At 61.3% G+C, this 15,417-nt stretch overlaps 1 protein-coding gene across 1 annotated transcript in view; it reads left to right on the top strand.

Moving 5' to 3' along the window:
* The window catches only part of CFAP99 (cilia and flagella associated protein 99), a 41,617-nt gene that overhangs the window by 10,238 nt on the left and 15,962 nt on the right, over nucleotides 1–15,417 (top strand). Inside the window, exons 3-11 of the mRNA XM_060011894.1 lie at nucleotides 3,448–3,592; nucleotides 3,939–4,033; nucleotides 7,536–7,648; nucleotides 9,192–9,369; nucleotides 12,257–12,337; nucleotides 12,491–12,565; nucleotides 13,478–13,549; nucleotides 13,758–13,849; nucleotides 14,498–14,702. Of these exons, the coding sequence (XP_059867877.1) occupies nucleotides 3,448–3,592; nucleotides 3,939–4,033; nucleotides 7,536–7,648; nucleotides 9,192–9,369; nucleotides 12,257–12,337; nucleotides 12,491–12,565; nucleotides 13,478–13,549; nucleotides 13,758–13,849; nucleotides 14,498–14,702 (1,056 nt within the window). The remainder of the gene's footprint in view (nucleotides 1–3,447; nucleotides 3,593–3,938; nucleotides 4,034–7,535; nucleotides 7,649–9,191; nucleotides 9,370–12,256; nucleotides 12,338–12,490; nucleotides 12,566–13,477; nucleotides 13,550–13,757; nucleotides 13,850–14,497; nucleotides 14,703–15,417) is intronic.

Genomic DNA, 15,417 nt, shown 5'->3' with positions numbered 1-15,417 from the left:
GCCTGGGAGGCTGGGGAGGCTGTAGGCAGGCATCCCACGGTGTCATGCAGCCTCAGCACGGGCAGCGCTGACTCAGGGCATCCTCCGTGCCAGCCCTGCTGACGCACTGCTTTCCGAGCTGCCTGTTCTGGGCCCCCCGGGCTTTCTCTGACCAGTGCAGTAAGTTAAAAGCAGGGACTGGGGCCCAGCTGGAGCTCGTGCCCTCTGGTGTGGGCACAGCCCAGGGGTTAGAGGAGCCTGAGGGGGCTCCTCTCAGGCAGGAGGCAGGAGGCAGGATCCTGGTTGCTGAGACCAGAGCTGACCCCGAGGCAAGAGCCCCCCACCTCCCCTCCTGGCTGTGCTCCGTAGGGAGGAGCCTCCACTCTGTGCCCCGCCTGCACCGGGACATCACGGGGTCCCCATGGCCTCCCACGGAGGTAGGATGCTCCAATCCCTCCCTCTTGAGCGCCCAGATGACATTCCAGCAGGGAAGGGGCAATAAACCCGGTGTGCGCTGCCCGCTGAGGGGGCCAGGCTGTGTCTGACCCTGAGGGGTGGTGGTTAGGGATGCCTCCCAGGTCAGGTGACATCTGAGCAAAGACCTGATGGGAGTCGTGGAGCAAGTGTGCAGGGAAGAGCACTGCAGGCAGAGGGAACAGCCAGCGCCGAGGCCCTGAGGACACATCCCGCATATTGGAGAAAAAGAGGGCAGCCAGTGTGGCTGGAGTGGAGCCAGGATGGGGCGGAGGCCGGGGGGGGGGGGGGCGTGCGGGGGACTCAGAGGGAGCTGGGCCTGGCCGGAGGTTTTTTTTTTTTGCGGTACGCGGGCCTCTCACTGTTGTGGCCTCTCCCGTTGCGGAGCACAGGCTCCGGACGCGCAGGCTCAGCGGCCATGGCTCACGGGCCCAGCCGTTCCGCGGCATGTGGGATCCTCCCGCACCGGGGCACGAACCCATGTTCCCTGCATCGGCAGGCGGACTCTCAACCACTGCGCCACCAGGGAAGCCCATTGCCGGCCCTTTTAAGGACCCTTTGTGGAGGGTTCTCAGGAAGGACAGACACGATCTGACTTTCATTTTACAAAGAATTGCTTGGCGGCTGGCGGGTTGAAAATACACTGAGGAGGAGAAGCGGGAGAGCAGCTGGGACCCCATAGCCGGAGCCGATGCCTGGGACGGTGGGGTGGGCATCAAGGGCTTGGTCTGAACGGTGGAGCAGGGCATTGTGTTTACGGAGCCGGGCAGGCGGGGGAGGGCAGGTCTGGGCAAAGCCCATGGAGTCAGACACCCAAGCAGGGAGGTAGAACAGGGGCAGAGAGCGCTTCCCGCAGTCCAGGGAGAGCCGCCCGCGCTGGCGCACGTTTGAAATCAGCACGTGTCAGCCTTGGCAGCCGGTGAGTTCACCCAGGGGACAAGTGCAGATAGTGGAGGAGAGGAAGAGGAGCCCGGGAGCGGAGGTCAGAGGTCGGAGGTCAGGTCGGAGGAGGACGTCATTACCCCGGATCAGATGGGGTCCCCGCAGGAGCCCAGAAGCCACTCGGGGCACTGGAAGGGCAGCTGAGTTAATGTCGGGCCCGGCCCCTGCCGAGGGAGGAGGGGAACGTCACCCCACTCGCCTCCCGTCACTCCTGCAAGTATGTCTCACCAGCAGAACCCAACTGTGCCCAGAACCCCCCCAGAAGTGGCTGGAGAAGGAGGCTCTCAGGCCTTCAGCCCCTGAGGTGCAGAGACTGGGAGGGAGTGAGAATGATGCCGTCTGCCCGCCGGCATCCAGCCACCCCGCTCACACGCGTGGGGTCCGGGGCTCTCCGAGGTCCTGAGCTCGTCCAAGACCCCTCAGATGATCTCATTACTCTGTTGTTTTCTTAGAGTAAAGACAAGGGAAGAAATCACAGAGGAAAAGGTAGATTTGACCTCAAAACAAAGTAAAAACGGGACTTCCCTGGTGGTCCAATGGTTAAGACTCTGTGCTCCCAATACCGAGGGCACAGGTTTGACCCCTGGTTGGGGAACTAAAATCCCACATGCCACATGGCACAGCCCCAAAAAAAGAAAACAAAGTAAAAACCTCTACGCTCTACATGCTAAAAAATGTTTTATGCAAAGTTAAAAGGAAAATTACAAGCTTACGACAGATAACTATCACACTAATGACCATGTTAATTCCCTCAATATGCAAAGAGCTCCTAAAAATATTATCCAAATAAAAAAGGTTAGCCAAGGATATAAATTGATAATTCACAGAAGAGAAATACAAATAAATGTCCAGTAAATGTATGAAAATTTCATTGATAATAAAAAATTCAAAATAAAGCAAGGGAATGCCAAAATTTATCTAATAGGTTGTCCAAAAAAATTTGGGGGGAGGAGGGGAATGATACTGCTAGCAAGAGTTTATTTTGATGTGTTTTACATCTGTTGGGATCCCGTTCTACATTTTCAGTTTTACACGGTATTAAGTATTTTGTCATCTTACTATAAGTTTTCCAGAAACTTCATTGTAATGGCTGTGTCCTACTCACCCACAACACGGAGAGATCGTATCTGATTCCCTGTGTTGACATTCAGGCTGTTAATACTTTCAACCACTGCATGTACCGTTGCCCTGAGCTGCTTGTACATGGGTATTTTCTGCTTTTTGTCCGGTTTCCTTAGATTCCCAGAAGGGTGGTTACTGGATTAAAGTGTATGGAAAATACAAGTCTCTTAAAACATATTTCCAGATTGCTTTCCAGAAACACTCACCAGCACCGTCCCACCAGCCCTTCTCATTGCTGCATTGGCAACATTAGACATTCTTTTTTTCTTATTGTCAAAAACTTAACTGGTTTTTTGAATAGGTAACATGTGACACACACAGGTCACAAACCCCACAATATTCCAAAGAGTAAGTAGAAAAAAGTCGGTCTCCGCAAACACTAATTCCCTCCCCCAGAGATTTTCCTTGCTTGGTTTTTTTTTATTGTGGTAAAATACACATGACATAAAATTTCCCATCTTAACTGTTCTTAAGTGTACAATTCAATGGCATTAAGTGTGACCACATTCACGTGTGACCATCACCACTGTCCGTCTCCAGAACCTTCTCACCTTCACAAACTGAAACTCTGTCCACATTAAACAACAGCTCCCCACTCTCTCCCCCTACCCCCCGCGCCCCCCCTTCTACTTTCTCTCCTGGGAATTTGAATCCTCTAGGGGCCTCATATGACCAGAGTCACACGGGACTTTTCCTTCGGGGTCATTTTCCGTGTTTATTTCCGTCTTTGCCCCACCGCACTGTCACCGCCCAGGAGAGCCGGTGGGACCGATTCCTGGGGGAGGACCTGCAGGGTCCGAGGGTCAGTGCTCCTGGGGGCTGGGGTGCTGCCCACTGCTCCGGGGGGCACTGGGGACCCCCACATCGGGAGGTGGCTGCCCTCTCCCCTGGCTTGGCCGGCGGCCCCCTCCCGAGCTGTTTCTCCTCCAGACCCTGAGCCCCCAGGAGCAGGCGTTCGTCATGGAAGTTCTGTCCGGGTGCCTCGAGTACCGGAAGCTGCTGACCATCGTGGTGGACGCCTTCTATGTGCGGGACGGCCGGCTCTGCCTGTGGGCCGATTACAGCCTCTTTGAGGGTAGGTGCCTGTGGCCAGGCACGGTGTGGGGCCCTGCGGGTCAGGCCCTGGCCTCCTCGTCAGCCGCAGGCCCTCGACAGCGATGGCGCCCCCCACCCCCACCCCGTATGAGACGACGTCATTTGTACTGTTGTATCAGGTTATCGTTTTCACGTGGGCCCAGATGGAGCGCTTGCCTCTGGTCACACGCCCTGCTGGAGGCGGGCGGCTTCAGCTCAGTTCGCTGCACCTGCAGTGCACCTGTCAGGCCCTTAGCCTCTGGCTGACTCCCCCAGGGTCAAATGCCGGGGGCCCAGGGCGGGGACCCCCATGTCCTCCTCCCCACTCTTGCACCCTCTCTCCTTAGTGATCTGCTACCTGGCCACTTTCCAGCTGGAGGAGCTCGGCTTTCAGCTCTTCTGTAGCATCGTGAAGTCCCAACCCGTCCACAAGGTGTGCAAGGTGAGCCCCACCTGCCCCAAGTTCTATTCTTAAACCCAAGGTCAAAGGTCTGCCCCATCTGGCACTGACCTCTTACCTTTCTGGCTCACTTTAATGAAAGAAACTGCTGGGTTTGTTCTGTGTTTAAAACGAACCCATACCCTCTCTTTGCTGCAAACGTGCTCTTTTTGTGCCTGGGGAATTTGTTTTCCGTTCCTCATGGTCCGGTGGGTGGTAGCTGCTGGATGCTAGCTGTTAGTCATGACACGGAGTCCTTGCCTGTGCAGTCCGGGCCTCTGGAACCTTCTTGGGCTCCTCTGACTCGTGACCAAGCTCCAGGCCCAGGGCAGCCTCTCCTTCCTCCAAGAGGGGCTGTGTGGCTTTGCGGGGCCGAGGGAGCATTTCTGAGTGGGTCTGAGGATTGGTACCCTTCGAGAGAGAGCCTGCAGGAGCCCACCCCCCTGCCCTGCCCGGGACCACTCCTGTGGCTGTCTGTTTCCTGTGCAGAAAGCCCAGGACTCCTGGGCCTTGGGGCCCGCAGGACCACGAATGAACCTGAGGGTCCTGCCCTCTGCCGGCTACTCCCACAAGGCATTTGCTGTGGGCCCGGCTTCCTCCGCAAGCAGCTCTTGCTTCACCCTCACAATGACCGGGTAAGGTCACTCCTACGGGCACTCATCCCACAGTTGAAGAAACTGAGGCACAGAGAGGTTCGGTAACTTGCCCAACGTCACACAGCACATGAGTGGCAGAGCCAGTTCTTGGACCAGGCTTTCAACTGTTGGCTCGCTCCTCCTTACTTGGCTTGGCGGGGGGGTGATGGACACACACACAGTCACCAGACCAGGACAGGGACTCCCTGGAGAAGAGCGGGGAGAGCTCAGGCCCCAGGAGTGCTTTGGGGCCTCTCTGGAAGGAGGCTGCAAGCTCTGCAGAGGCAGCTCAGGAAGGGTAGGGTAGGAGCCTTCCCACTGCCCCCGCCTGGGGAAGGGGAGACCTGGAGCAGTGACACTTGCCAGGACCACAGGCCCCAGAGATCTGTACCCTCCCCCAGCAGGCAACCTGAGGCAGCATGTTATTTTTTTTTTTTTTTTTTTTTTTTTTTTTGCGGTACACAGGCCTCTCACTGTTGTGGCCTCTCCCGCTGCGGAGCACAGGCTCCGGACGCGCAGGCTCAGCGGCCATGGCTCACGGGCCCAGCCGCTCCGCGACATGTGGGATCCTCCCGGACTGGGGCACGAACCCTTGTGCCCTGCATCGGCAGGCGGACTCTCAACCACTGCGCCACCAGGGAAGCCCCAGCATGTTATTTTTAATGACTCGTTTTTCTGTCTACATATAAATGTAAGCAACTCACAATGGGTAAATATTCGCATAGTTATCTTAAGCAAGGGCTTCACTTTTTTAATATAAATTTATTTATTTATGTATTTATTTATTTATTTTTGGCTGCCTTGGGTCTTTCCTGCACGCGGGCTTTCTCTAGTTGCTGCGAGTGGGAGCTACTCTTCGTTGCGGTGCGCGGGCTTCTCATTGCGGTGGCTTCTCTTGTTGTGGAGCACGGGCTCTAGGCGTGCGGGCTTCAGTAGTTGTGGCACTTGGGCTCAATAGTTGTGGCACGTGGGCTCTAGAGCGCAGGCTCAGTAGTTGTGGCGCATGGGCTTAGCTGCTCCGTGGCATGTGGGATCTTTCCGGACCAGGGCTCGAACCCATGTCCCCTGAATTGGCAGGCGGATTCTTAACCACTGCACCACCAGGGAAGTCCCAAGGGCTTTAATTTTATGACAGCATTTTCTGAGAGATCTTTGGAGACTGCCCAGGGCCAGCTTCCCGGCTGGAGAGCCTGCACTTGGTTCACGCTGTGCTGTCCGAGTCTTGAAATTCTTAATAACTGTTGAGCAAGGGGCCCACGTGTCAGCTTGCAGTGGTGGAGCCAGCCCTGCCCCGCCTTGGCCTGCAGAGCCCGCAGAACCCATGGAGAGCAGCTCTTGGCCAGCACGGCGCCTCCAGTGCAGGTTCCTGGGCATTTATCTCCCTGAAGAGTTTCTGGGAGAAGATTCATGGAAACGGCCCATTCACACTCCCAAAGGAGCTGGGAGCTGCAGGAGGTGGTGCGGCACCCCACCAGGGCCCTCCTTCCTCAGCCCACACCTCATGCCCTAATCCCCACAATGCCAGTCCCATTAGGGTCCGCCCGCCTCGGGTTCGAAGACAGGGAGCAAGCTGTTGAGGACAGGACGGCTGCCCAGGGAACCCCTCAGACCACACCCGCGTGCTGTCACCACTGTGGTCAGATGAGCTGGTGCTTGGGCAGCCTTGGCTGCGGTCCCCTTGGGAGACAGTGCTGTATGTGGGCCAGTCTAGGGGGCCCTGGGACAGCACCTGGAGGGGTGCTGGCAATCCTGTTCCCTCCAAGGACGCTCACACTCACATGCTGGAATCCTCTGGACGGCAGGGAACCCACCCGGAAGCCCACCCCCATTCCAGCCCGTTCCCTGGGGGGGCTGCCTCCACCACACCCGCAGAGAGAAGGAGGCCCCCTTTAGGAGGGCCCTAGCCCCAGGGCGGGGGGCAGTATGTCCCCAGGTGGGGGTCAACAGACCAGCTGCACTGCGTGGGAGGAGGGGGCTTGGGGATGGAGGGGTGGGCTGGGACAGGGAGTGCAGAGACCCCAGGGCCCAGCTACGGGGGGGCGGGGCTGGGAGGGGGATTGCAGAGACCCCAGGGCCCAGCTACTGGGGGCTGGGACGGGGAGTGCAGTGACCCCAGGGCCCAGCTACAGGGGGCGCTGGGAGGGGGCGTGCAGTGACCCCAGGGCCCAGCTACCGGGGCTGACTGCCTCCTTCTGACAGGAAGGGGGAGCAGGGCTGAAAGAGTGGGTGGGAGAGAGGTGGGGGCACTGAGCGGGGTAGGGCGGGGAAGCTGAGGAGGAGGCCCCTGGGGTGGGGTGGGGTGAGCAGGGGCCAGGCTGCCAGGTGGGAAGCTGTGGAAGACTCTAGAAGGACACCTGGCTGCTGCTCCGTGAAGAAGGGCGGGGAGGCCTGAGGGGAGGTGGGAGGTGAGCACGTGGCTGCGGGGCAGCGGCCCCCCTGGGGAGGCAGCCGTGGGGACCAGAGACCCTGCCCTTGCCCACCGCTACCCCCTGGCTCAGCCACTTGAGTTCACCACGGCTGCAGGGACGCCTGCTCAGCCCACCAGGCCCCACGTGTGGCCTTTACTGCCCCAACAGCCACTCAGCCAGAGAGGGGCGGACAGGCTTCTCCAGCGGGAGTCGGCCCAGGTCCACAGAGGGTGCGAGGGGTTGGAGCCCGGGGGCCCACGGCAGGCAGGGACCCACTGGCTCAGGCGGGAGCCCCGGCGAGTGAGGGGCAGCTCCCCCAGCCCAGCAGGAGGGGGCGAGCGGGGTGGGGCCCCCTGCCTGCTGTGGGCTGCGCTCCCCTGGGGGGCGATGGCCACACCCGTCCCCTCGGCCCTGACTCTCCCTGTGGAGGCACCTGACCCCCACGGCTCCCTCTTCCCTCAGTTCCTGGGGTTCCTCTTCAACCCCTTGAACCTGGGCTCGTGGATCAAGGATGAGTGGAGCCTCATCTACGAGACCACCCACGTGAAGGAGCAATGGATCGACCCCCTGATGAGGTGGGCAGTGCAGGGCCCTGACCCGGTGCAGGGGTGTGGGGCGTCCACGCGGGCAGCCAGCCAAAGGCCAGCAGGGCCTGACGGCCAGTGGCTTTAGGACCAGCCGGATCAGGGGGGCGGCGCTGGCCCCTTCTGCCCTGGAACCCACTGGCTGAGGAGGGCGCTGTGCCGGTGCCACCTTGCTGCAGGGACCCTGCAGGGACCCTGCTGGTCCGGGGATGCAGGGGCGGACGTGGGGCGGGGAGCTGAGGCAGCAACAGCCTCCGATGGGCTCCGGCCCACATCTCTTCCCCAACTGCCCCCAGGGTGCCACTCCTGGCCTGGCACCCCAGAGCTGCCCTCTGCCTTGCCCTGCCTCTCCCGTGGCGGGCTCCGGCCCGCGCTGGTTTTGCTGGCACAGGCCAGGACCCCCAGGCAGAGGGCCGGCTCAGTGGTCTCTGGGGAGAGGCCTGCTAGGGCCAGGGTGCAGCTGCCCCCTCCAGCTGTTTCCCTTCTGACGGGGCCGGGGGAGTCACCTCGTCTCGCTGGGACAGGCAGGCAGAGGGCTCTGGCACAAACAGACCCCTGAGGTACCAGCTATGTGTGGGAGGCCCGGGGCCCCGGGAAGGTGGGAGCCCCTCGTGTGGGAGAGGAGACCCCGGCCCTGGGCAGCGGGGTGTCCCCCAAAGCTGCCCCTTCACCAGGGGGACGTCCTTGTCCCCGCCAGGCTGGACTTGCTGCCCGTCCGCAGGGCTGGGCCTGCGGGGCCCTGCGTCCCTGTCCACCACCCCATATGCAGCCTTCCCCGCTCGCTCTGTGACCAGCCCCATCACAGACCTGTCCCTTCCCCCACTGCCCCTCCCGAGACCCCACTCCCTGTTGGCCCTCAGACATGCCCTTCCTCCCCCTGGTGACCTTGGTCCTCAGGCTGGGGCAGGAGCAGTTCAAACCAAGCTGTCTCCCCAGGGGAGCCCTGCAGGAGGGTCACCGGCCAGGTGGGCAGTGGTGGGCTGGAGTGGAGGCATGGAGGGGGCCCAGACTTTGTGGCAGCCCAGTAGGGCCCTTTCTGAAGCCCCTGCCCCGGGGCCCCCCACCTCGAGACTCTGAGACTCTCCCCCCGCCCCGTCCCCCTCTCGAAGCCCAGCTCCCCCTGTCGCTGACACAGCTCCACGGACCTTCCTTTTGAATCACCAGCCTGCTCCCTGCTCCTGGCTTCCTCCCCCTGTGCCACCTGCTGGGGACCAGATTAGCTCCATGGGTCCTCGGAGCCCCCGGATTCCTGCAGCGGGGACCCACCCTGTCCCTATCCTCCCGCCCCCCCCCCCCAGGATGAGGATGCCTCTGGGCCTCCGTCTCCTCCTCCGTGCTAGGGGAGCGCTGGTGCGTGTGGCTCTGGGGTGTGGGGAGCCGGCACCCGTGAGTGAAGGGCGGCTGTTGGTCCCACCGCTACCCGCCCCCAGGCAGACCCAAGCTCCTGGGGGTCCTTCAGGTCCCGAGGGGCTGTTCCCTTGTTGGCGTGCTTAGGAAGTCACCCTACGTGGCCGCTCCCACCTTTGCCTTCAAGGTGGCAGCCGGAGGTCCAGGAGCTGCTCAACCAGCTGCAGGGGGCGTTGACCAATCAGCCCCCTCTTCCAAAGGCCAAGGCCAAGGTCACAGAGCCCAAGGAGTTCAACCTGACTGCCCCCAGGCCCTGCGCCATCCCAGTGCCTGAGCCAGTCCCCGTGGTGGCCAAGGCCAGACCAGTAAGTGTGGCTGATCGCCGTGGGCTCAGGGTGTCCAGGCAAGGAGAGTGGATCGTGTGGGCCAGTGGGGCTGGGCTCTTCCAGGGCTGAGGGTGCCCGGACCAGAGCAGGAGCATTTGATCACCCTCCCCAGCCCCATCTCACCCCACAGAGAGGGAAGCCCAGCTGACCCAGAGCCTGCCCAGTGGAGTGGGTTCCTGCGCCCCACCTACTGAGGTCTGGTCAGTAGGCGTGGAGTGGAGCTGTTGGCTGCGGGGCGCAGGCCCGTCTGCACTTGGCACCCGGAGCCCGCTTTTAACCCTGTGGCAGTGTACCGCTCCCTCCCCACTGTGTATGTGCGTGTGTAGGTCGCGGTCTCTGCTCCTCTGGCTGCGGGGGTGACCTTATCCGCGCCTCAGGGCCTCTGCCTGTCTATCCCATCTGCCTAGGGCCTCTTCCTCTACCTCTCCTTCCCCTGCCTCGCTGACTTCTGTTGGTCAGAATGCTTTGTATTACAAGTAATAGAAAAAAGCAGCTCAGTCTGGCTTAGACAACAGAGAACCAGCTGACTCTCAGGGCTGAAGTAGGATAGGCTTCAGGCATAGTTTGATCAGGGTTCCAGAGCTGCTTCTCTGTGACTGTCTTCGCCTAGTCCCCTCCAAGGGTCAACTTCATCTTTGGGCTAACTTCCCTCATTGTAGCAAAACATCCAGACCTCACACCCACACTACATCATCCAGGGCGTGAGAGCACATCTGGGGTCCAGAAGCCTGTGAAAGTGTGATTAGACCAATTTAGGTTGCATGTCTACCCTTGAACTCCTCACCGTGACTGGGAGTGTAACGTTCTGACCGGCCGTGGGCTCTATGCTGAACATCTGTGATGGACTCAGCTTCCCAGAACCAATCTGGTTCCCCAAAAGAACTAAGCACTACATGGAGGGTAAGGGGATAGTGCTGGGAGGTGCCAAGGTCCCAGACCACTCCCACCACCTGTCAGGTCTCGTTACAGTCTCTGCCCAGAGAGGCCTTCCATGAACCCCTCGCCTATCAGGTATCTCTTAATTTCCTTCTCATTGACCCAGATCCTTTTCTTCACGGCATCAATTAGATTTTAGAGTTGTTTAGTAATTTGTGGGTCTATTTATTATCTGTCTCTTTTATCAGACCTCATCCATCTTATTTTTCCCATATCCCCAGTGCCTAGCACAGTCCTGGCTCAGAGCAGACCCTTGGAAAATATCTGTCGGATGGATGGATGGATGGATGTGTGGATGTGTGGGTAGGTGGGAGAATGGATGAGTGGGTGGGTGGACAAATGGATGGATGAGTGGATGATGGATGGATGAATAGATGGGTGTGTAGATGGGTTTATGGATGGACGGTGGATGGGTGGGTGGTTGGGTGAGTAGGTGGGTGGATGATGGAGGGATGGTGGGTAGGTGAGTGGATGGGTGATCACATGGATGGACGGATGGGCAGATGGACAGAAGGATGACGGATGCGCCTTGTTGCTGAGCAACCCCACAGTTACCCAATCTGTGGGAGCCTCAGCGTTTCTGACCCCAGGTCCTCTGGTCTAAGTGTGTTTATCTCATGTCATTTTACCACCTGCATCTCTCTCCCTCTCTGCCTGGCCCCTTCCCATCCCCTGCCCTGCTCCTTAACTGCGTGAGCTGTGAGATATTGGTGGACCGTCTCCTTCCGTGGGGTCCACAGATGGCTGTGCTGGAACCATAAGCTCGTTCCCTCCACACTCCCTGCCCTGCTCCGTGCCCAGGACCCTCTTCGCCTCCTGGGTTGAGGGCTCACTCCAGGTCACTCATTCAACAAACGTGTCTGGATGCCCAGTGTGTGCCAGGCACTGTGCCTTCATGGAGCATGTGTTCCAGTGAAAAAAAGGATAAGTAAAATGTAAGGTGTGTTAGCTGGTGAAAAATGCCGAGGAGAAAAAATACTTCAGGGAAAGGAGATGAGAAGTGTCGGAGGGGCTGCATGGAGTTCTGGACGGCACGGCCAGGAAAGCCCTCCTGAGAAGCACCGTGGGGTAAAGAACGAGAAGGGAGCAAATGAGTCATGGATTTGTCTGGGGGAAGAACATACCAGACAGAGCAAAGCCTGTGCAAAGGCCCTGGGGCAGTGCCATCCCTCCCCCAAGGGTCAGGGGGCAGCCAGGAAGGGAAGGAGGGGATGGGAGGGGAGGTGTTCAGGGGGCAGAGAGACAGGATATGGGCTCACAGGGTCCCTCTGGCTGTGGTGGCCAAGGAGGGAGGTGAGGGGTGAAGCAGGTGGGCAGTTTTTGAGGTGGACGTGGCTGTGAGAGACCAAGAGGGGTTGAGGAGGGCACCGAGGAGGACCCCAAGGCCTCGATGTGGGCCAGGGATGGACAGCAGTCAGGGTCAGCAAGGCTGGGGGAGGGGAGGGTTTTGGGGCAGAGAGGGTTTCAGGTTTGGAGATGATGAGTTTCCTACGAACATTAGACGTGCAGGGGAGGGGACACGGAGTTAGGAGTCTGGAGTTCAGGGGTTTCCAGCCGGGCTCTGCCCCACCCACGCTGTGGACACTGCTTCCCTCCAGGAGCCACCCTGCTGTCTCAGTGTTACTGCTGCAGCCCCTCCCCCTCACGAGCAGCTCACTTTTCTGGGGTCCGTGACACTCTCCCAGCCCTACCTGTCCCTCCAGCGTCTGCTGGGCCTGGGCCCTGTGCTTGGCCACCTTCCTTCCTGCTGCTGGCGTGGCGTCGCCGCCTCTCCTCCGCGGGTGACCACCGTCCGCCCTCCTGGCGGGGGCACCACCGTCCGCCCTCCTGGCCCTGGCACCTTCCTTCACCCACATCTAGCGGGCACTTCTACTCACCCCTCCAAAGTGCCGCGGATCACCACGGGCTCTTCCTTCCACCGCGCCGCCAGGTCCCCAGGAGCACCTACCGGCCGCCCAAGGAGCAGCGGCTCCTGGAGACGACCAAGAGATACAATCGCCGCAAGGCTGAGGTGGGCCCCCTGTACGCGGAGACCCCTGTGCGGGCGTCAGGGGCGAAAGGCAGCTGGGGAGGAGGTGAGAGGCGGGGGCGGGGCTGGCCCGTGCCTTTGCGGCCCGGGGCTCCCGCGGGGGCCGGCGGACTGGCGGCCTGTCTCTGTGCGCAGGAGCTGCTTCTGCGGGCCAGCGTCGAGGAGATGCGGTGCGCGCGGCCCAGCCCCCGCGGGGAGCCCCCGGTGGAGGTAAGGCCAGTACACCCACAGCCTGGCCGGTCTTCCCGGCGGCCTCCTCTCACATCATAGACACGTCCCTCCCCGTGCCACGGCCGCGGCCACACTTCGAGGGCCACGGAGGGGCGGGGCCCAGCGCCGCCAGGCTGAGTGCGGCCGAGCGGGCAGGTGCATCGTCTCCTTCCCTGGGTGTCTCCAGATTTTCCATCCTGAGCACTTAGTGTTTCTGTGAGGAAAACCCCAGGGTGTGTTTGTCAATAAGGAAAGTCAGGGAGCAGGATAGGGAGGGCCCATTCTGGGTGGATGCTGAGCGAGGCTCACGCAGGAGGAGCCGCCCGGCCCCGCCCCCCCGCCCTGGCCCCACCTCCCCGCCCTGGCCCCATCTGGGCGGCGGCGGACGGGGCGAGGTGAGCCCCCCAAGCAGTTGGGGCAGCCCAGGAGAGTGGGCACCCCACATAGGAGCAGCAGGCCCCAGGGACTGATGGCTGAGGTGCTGCGGTGGGGAGCTCTACCCGCTGCTCGCCCACCGTGGATGTGGTGCCCACCCTGAGGGTGTCTGCAGAGCAGCAGCGGCCTGGGCAGGGAGCAGCCCAGGGAAGGTACTGGGGGCCAGCCCCGGGGGCAGTGGAGGAGAAGCCCCTGAGCCCAGAGGCTCCAGCCCCCCGACTAGGAGCTGCGGTCCCCAGCCCGGCAGGCTCTGCACCTTCCCTGCCCCTGCCTGGGTGGCTGGACGGCCTTGGAGGACAAAGGTGCTGCGGGGGACCCAGTGCAGGGGGCGGGCTGGGCTGGAACGCGTGGGTGGGCGGCTGGAGTTAGGACAGAGGGGAGTGGGCCAGGCCTCCCAGGGCTGCAGGGCCCCCCGCTCAGCCGGGGTGTGTTTGGGGGCACCTTGTGGGCACAGGTGCCAAGTCCTGACCCCCATAGGACTCCAAGACGAAGCTGCGGCTCCGATTTCCACCTCGAATCCTCAAGGCTCCGAAACTGACCTTCTACAGGGTGAGTGGTGCCCCTGACTGTCGGCTCGGGGCCTTGGCTCCAGGCCCCGCCCCGCCCCCTGGGGCCCACCTGCGGGCCTGTTCCCCTGAGGACAGCCCCGCCCTTGAGGCAGAAAGAAGCGCTGGGGAGGGGGCGGGAGGGCAGAGGGGCACTTGCTGCTCCGAGGCTCCCCTCCCCCATCACAGCCGGCCTCTACTCTCTCCTGCAGCCCAACGATGACTCCCCGGTCAAGCTGAACACTGCTGCCATCCTGCGAGAAGGGGCCTTATACCAGCGGCAGGTGGAGAGAGAGCTGCAGAGGTGGGGTGGCAGCTCCTTGGCCTCCCCTCCTCTCCGGGAGCGCAAGAGGGGCCGGCGCCTGGCAGCTGCAGTCCTGCAGAGGCGGCTTTGGGTGGGGGGCACCCAAGCAGGCCAGTGTCAGGGTCACAGCTGCATCGTAGGAAGACAATCTGCACTCAGTGAGGGAGATGGACTGGGTAGGAGGAGGCTTAGCAGAAGCCTGGCCCACCCCAAAGTCCCCTGAGGGGTCACCTTCTCCTGGGATCCCTTTCTGATGCTCCCTCCCCTACCAGCAGGGCTGCAGACCCCTGCACTTACCCCAAGAGTTGGGCTGCGGGTGGGAGCTTGGGTGGCTGACCAGATGGATGAGAGGATGGACAGACGCACAGGTGGACAAGAGGGTGGCGGATGGACGGACAGGTGGGCAGGGGTGGCGGATGGACAGACAAGTGGGTCACACACGAGTGGATGGGTGCTGGAGATGTGGCTGGAGGGCGGACGCACAGGACCGGGACGGGTGGACAGTGCGTGGAGCGGGTGGCTGGTGTTGGTAGAGGGCGGCCCACGCCTGTGAAGGCCACTGCCCCCAGGGGAACTGTGGCCTCCTGGTGGCCCATGCAGCCCCACCACAGGAGACCCCCAGCCCCGCCTCTCGCCTTCTCTCCCCAGGGTGGATAAGCTCATGGACGGGGCCGGGGACCTCTCCGAGTTCCTCAAGTGGCAGAGGAAGATACAGGCGAAGGACCTGGAGGAACAGCTGGCCGCAGGCGAGTGCCGGCGGCTGCAGGGGAAGCTCAGCCACGAGGAGGCCGTCCTGGCACGGCAGCAGGTGGTGCAGGAGAAGAAGCAGAAGGCCGACCAGAAGAAGGAGGAGGTGACGGGCGAGCCGGGGTGGCTGGGGCCTGGGCCGGCTGTTCCTGTGGTTGCCGCCCCCAGGCATTTCCTCCTAAAACCCACAGAGTCGAGGTGCTTCCTCTGGCCCCATCTCACCAGGTGGGGCTTCTGGAAGCATCTGGGGTCAGCTGGCCTGCGTGGACTGTCTGGCCAGCACTTCTGGTCCAGACTGCCCCCCCGCCCCCACTAGCACGGTCAGTTGGTCCGCACATCCACGTGTGAGGGAGGACCTGAGGTCTGGCAGAAACTTCCAGAAGGCCAGCATGTTTGCATAAGATGCGAGAGGGTCTGTGGACACCCACGTTTCCACTTCAGATGCTCTGGACGTCAGTCCTGCCCTTCCTCCTCCTAGGACGGACGTCCTGGCCGGGGCCTCCCTGCCTGTGTCCCTTCCAGTGGGCCTGGCGGCGGCCCAGATGAGGCGGGAGCCTGCAGGGCCCAGAGGCCCAGCCGTAGCCCCCTCTCCTTAGCCGTGTGCCACTGAGGGCCGCCCGTCGGCAGATGTGCCCCAGGTCCCCGAGAATTACTTCTCCCGGCAGACGCGTCTGTATCTGCTCTTCGTGTTAGGGTTGGTTGTCCTTCCTTTTTAGCTCACTTCTTAAAAATACAAAGTCAAAACAATATGACACGTAGCCTCAGAGAAGTCTTACTTCTTGTAAGTCTGTAACTTACAGCCCATTTCCACCTCCACCCCA

Source organism: Delphinus delphis, chromosome 5, assembly GCF_949987515.2.
Source record: "Delphinus delphis chromosome 5, mDelDel1.2, whole genome shotgun sequence".
NCBI classification, from domain to species: Eukaryota; Metazoa; Chordata; class Mammalia; order Artiodactyla; family Delphinidae; genus Delphinus; species Delphinus delphis.
Note: the sequence above shows the minus strand (reverse complement) of the source record. Positions and strands in the feature narration are given on the sequence as shown.